Genomic DNA, 2034 nt, shown 5'->3' with positions numbered 1-2034 from the left:
TTGGAGGTTGCTGTGAGCTGTGATGCCACGGCACTCTACCCAGGGGGACAGCTTGAGGCTCTGTCTCAAAAAAAAAAAAAAAAAATGAGAAGTCAATGCAGCCTTCCGACTGGCAGCAGAGAGCCGCGAACGCGGTATTTTATGATTAAACTTGCGGTACTGCCGCAGTGTGGAACTAGGTGAGAGTCAGCTCCCACTAGGGGGTGCTGTTTCAAAACATAGACCCATTTGGATTAAGGTGAAATGAATGTACAGCAAGTAGCACGTCAGACAAAGGGCGTTTCAACGGTTGGACAAATTAACAAAAATAAAATATGTTAACTCTTCCCCCTTATTGTCTCGCACCGCTCAAAATGGTCTCCCTGTCTCTAACCACTACTAGAATTTGTGCCAGACAAGACCGGCGGAAAACGACTACCACTCCCAGGAATCCTCGCGCAAGGCCAGGTCTCTCTTCTCGGGTACGAGTGGTCTCGCCGCACGGCCTTTTGGGAACGGTAGTCTTGCAGTGTTATCTGGGTGTTGTAGTTCCTTTCCTACAATCTGCTGGGCGAGGCGGCGCCGGCGATCCCAGCAGCGCTGGGTGTTCAGGGGCCAAGATGGCGGCGCGCCGGGGACGGAGAGATGGAGTCGCGCCGCCTCCGGGTGGGGGCCCCGGCCCAGACCCCGGTGGTGGAGTCCGCGGCAGCGGTTGGGGGAGTCGAAGCCAAGTGCCGTATGGGACCTTGGGCGCTGTGAGCGGCGGAGAGCAGGTGAGAGGCTGGCGGGCGGCCCGCAGCTGGCAGCAAAGCGATGTGTGCCGGGCGGTGACACGTGGACGCCACAGGAGAGGGAGGAAGCGCCTGAGAGTTGATGCCGGGTGGCCACAGGAGCTAGGTCAGGTCAAGTAGACTTAAGCCATTTGTTGGGGGAAGGCAAGCAGAGGCAGAGTCTCTACAGCCATTTCTGGGGAACGCCAGTGGGTCAGAGCCGGGTGTCGGAAACATGGCCCACGATGCGGGGTCAGGGATTTGGACTTAAGAGTCAAAGACTTTCCCATTAAAGATGCTTAGTGCGCCTCCTCTTGCCCAGCGCAGCGGTTCTCTTTTCGGAGCCACGTGGGGTGGGGGGAACAATTTTCCCGGGAGAACTTGTCTGCTTCCCCTCCCCCTCTAGGCGGCCCAGGCACCCACGTGGGTTGGGTTCCTGGTAGAGGGGGGCGCGGACCGCCGGTCCACGTGGGGGCAGGGAAGCGATGTCCACGTGGCTCGCGTTCCAGGCAGTCGGGCATCTAGTATCATCCCTGGAGCCACACTGCTGGTAACTGGGTGTGTCTTAGCCAGTCCCGCCATCTCCGGCCTGGGCTTCACGGGTCGGGTCAGGAAGGTTGGGGCTGATAGTCAACTTTGCTTAAAGCCCTGGAGTTTTTTTTCCCTACTGCTTCGGTTCGCAGCGCCTCTCTACTGATGGACTTTCCAGATGTTCGAGGAGTCTGTTCCCTGTGGATGATGGAGTGTGATGGAAAAATTAGAGGGCTGAGGCTGAAGGGCTGCAGAGGAGTGAGCTTATGGCTGCTTCTGTCCGACCGGCTTGGGGTGGGTTGTGAGTCATTGGCCCTGGCGTTTTCGTTGCCTGCAGTTCTGCCTCATTAGTGATTCAAGGGGCATGGGAGTGTCAACATAAACCTGGGACAAGCTTAGGTAAGGGAAAGAGTATCTTCCCTCTTACCCTTTTTTCTTCCAGCATTTCTTTTGAGGAGGCAGCTAAGGCCTGCTCCTGGGAACTGACACAGGAACTGGTGTGGGCCGTATTTAAGGTTCTCTGGAATTTTTGCTGGGGATAGGAAAAGTTGGAGGTGGTTTGAGGGCTATTCAGCACTAGTTGAACATGTATTGGACAAGGAGGAATTTTGGGGGGGTCAAATTCTTCTCAGCTTTCAGTCCTTCATACCTAAAAAGTGTTACTGGTTTTACTGTCTTCAGTAGAGGGTTTCTTAAAAGTTGCTACCTGGGTCTTGGCGCCCGTGGCTCAAGCGGCTAAGGGGCCAGCCACATA

At 55.7% G+C, this 2034-nt stretch overlaps 1 protein-coding gene across 2 annotated transcripts in view; it reads left to right on the top strand.

The window, feature by feature from the left end:
* The first annotated feature begins 530 nt into the window (after positions 1-530).
* Positions 531-2034, top strand: part of PPRC1 (peroxisome proliferator-activated receptor gamma, coactivator-related 1) — a 20950-nt gene continuing 19446 nt past the window's right edge. For both annotated transcript variants that reach the window (XM_023511696.1, XM_003787226.2), the window contains exon 1: positions 531-752. In XM_023511696.1, coding sequence (XP_023367464.1) covers positions 600-752 — 153 coding nt within the window. In that variant the 5' untranslated portion in view covers positions 531-599. The remainder of the gene's footprint in view (positions 753-2034) is intronic.

Source organism: Otolemur garnettii, unplaced genomic scaffold (genome assembly GCF_000181295.1).
Source record: "Otolemur garnettii isolate 467f Iridium unplaced genomic scaffold, OtoGar3 scaffold00021, whole genome shotgun sequence".
Classification (NCBI taxonomy): domain Eukaryota; kingdom Metazoa; phylum Chordata; class Mammalia; order Primates; family Galagidae; genus Otolemur; species Otolemur garnettii.
This window is presented reverse-complemented; position numbering and strand designations above follow the sequence as displayed.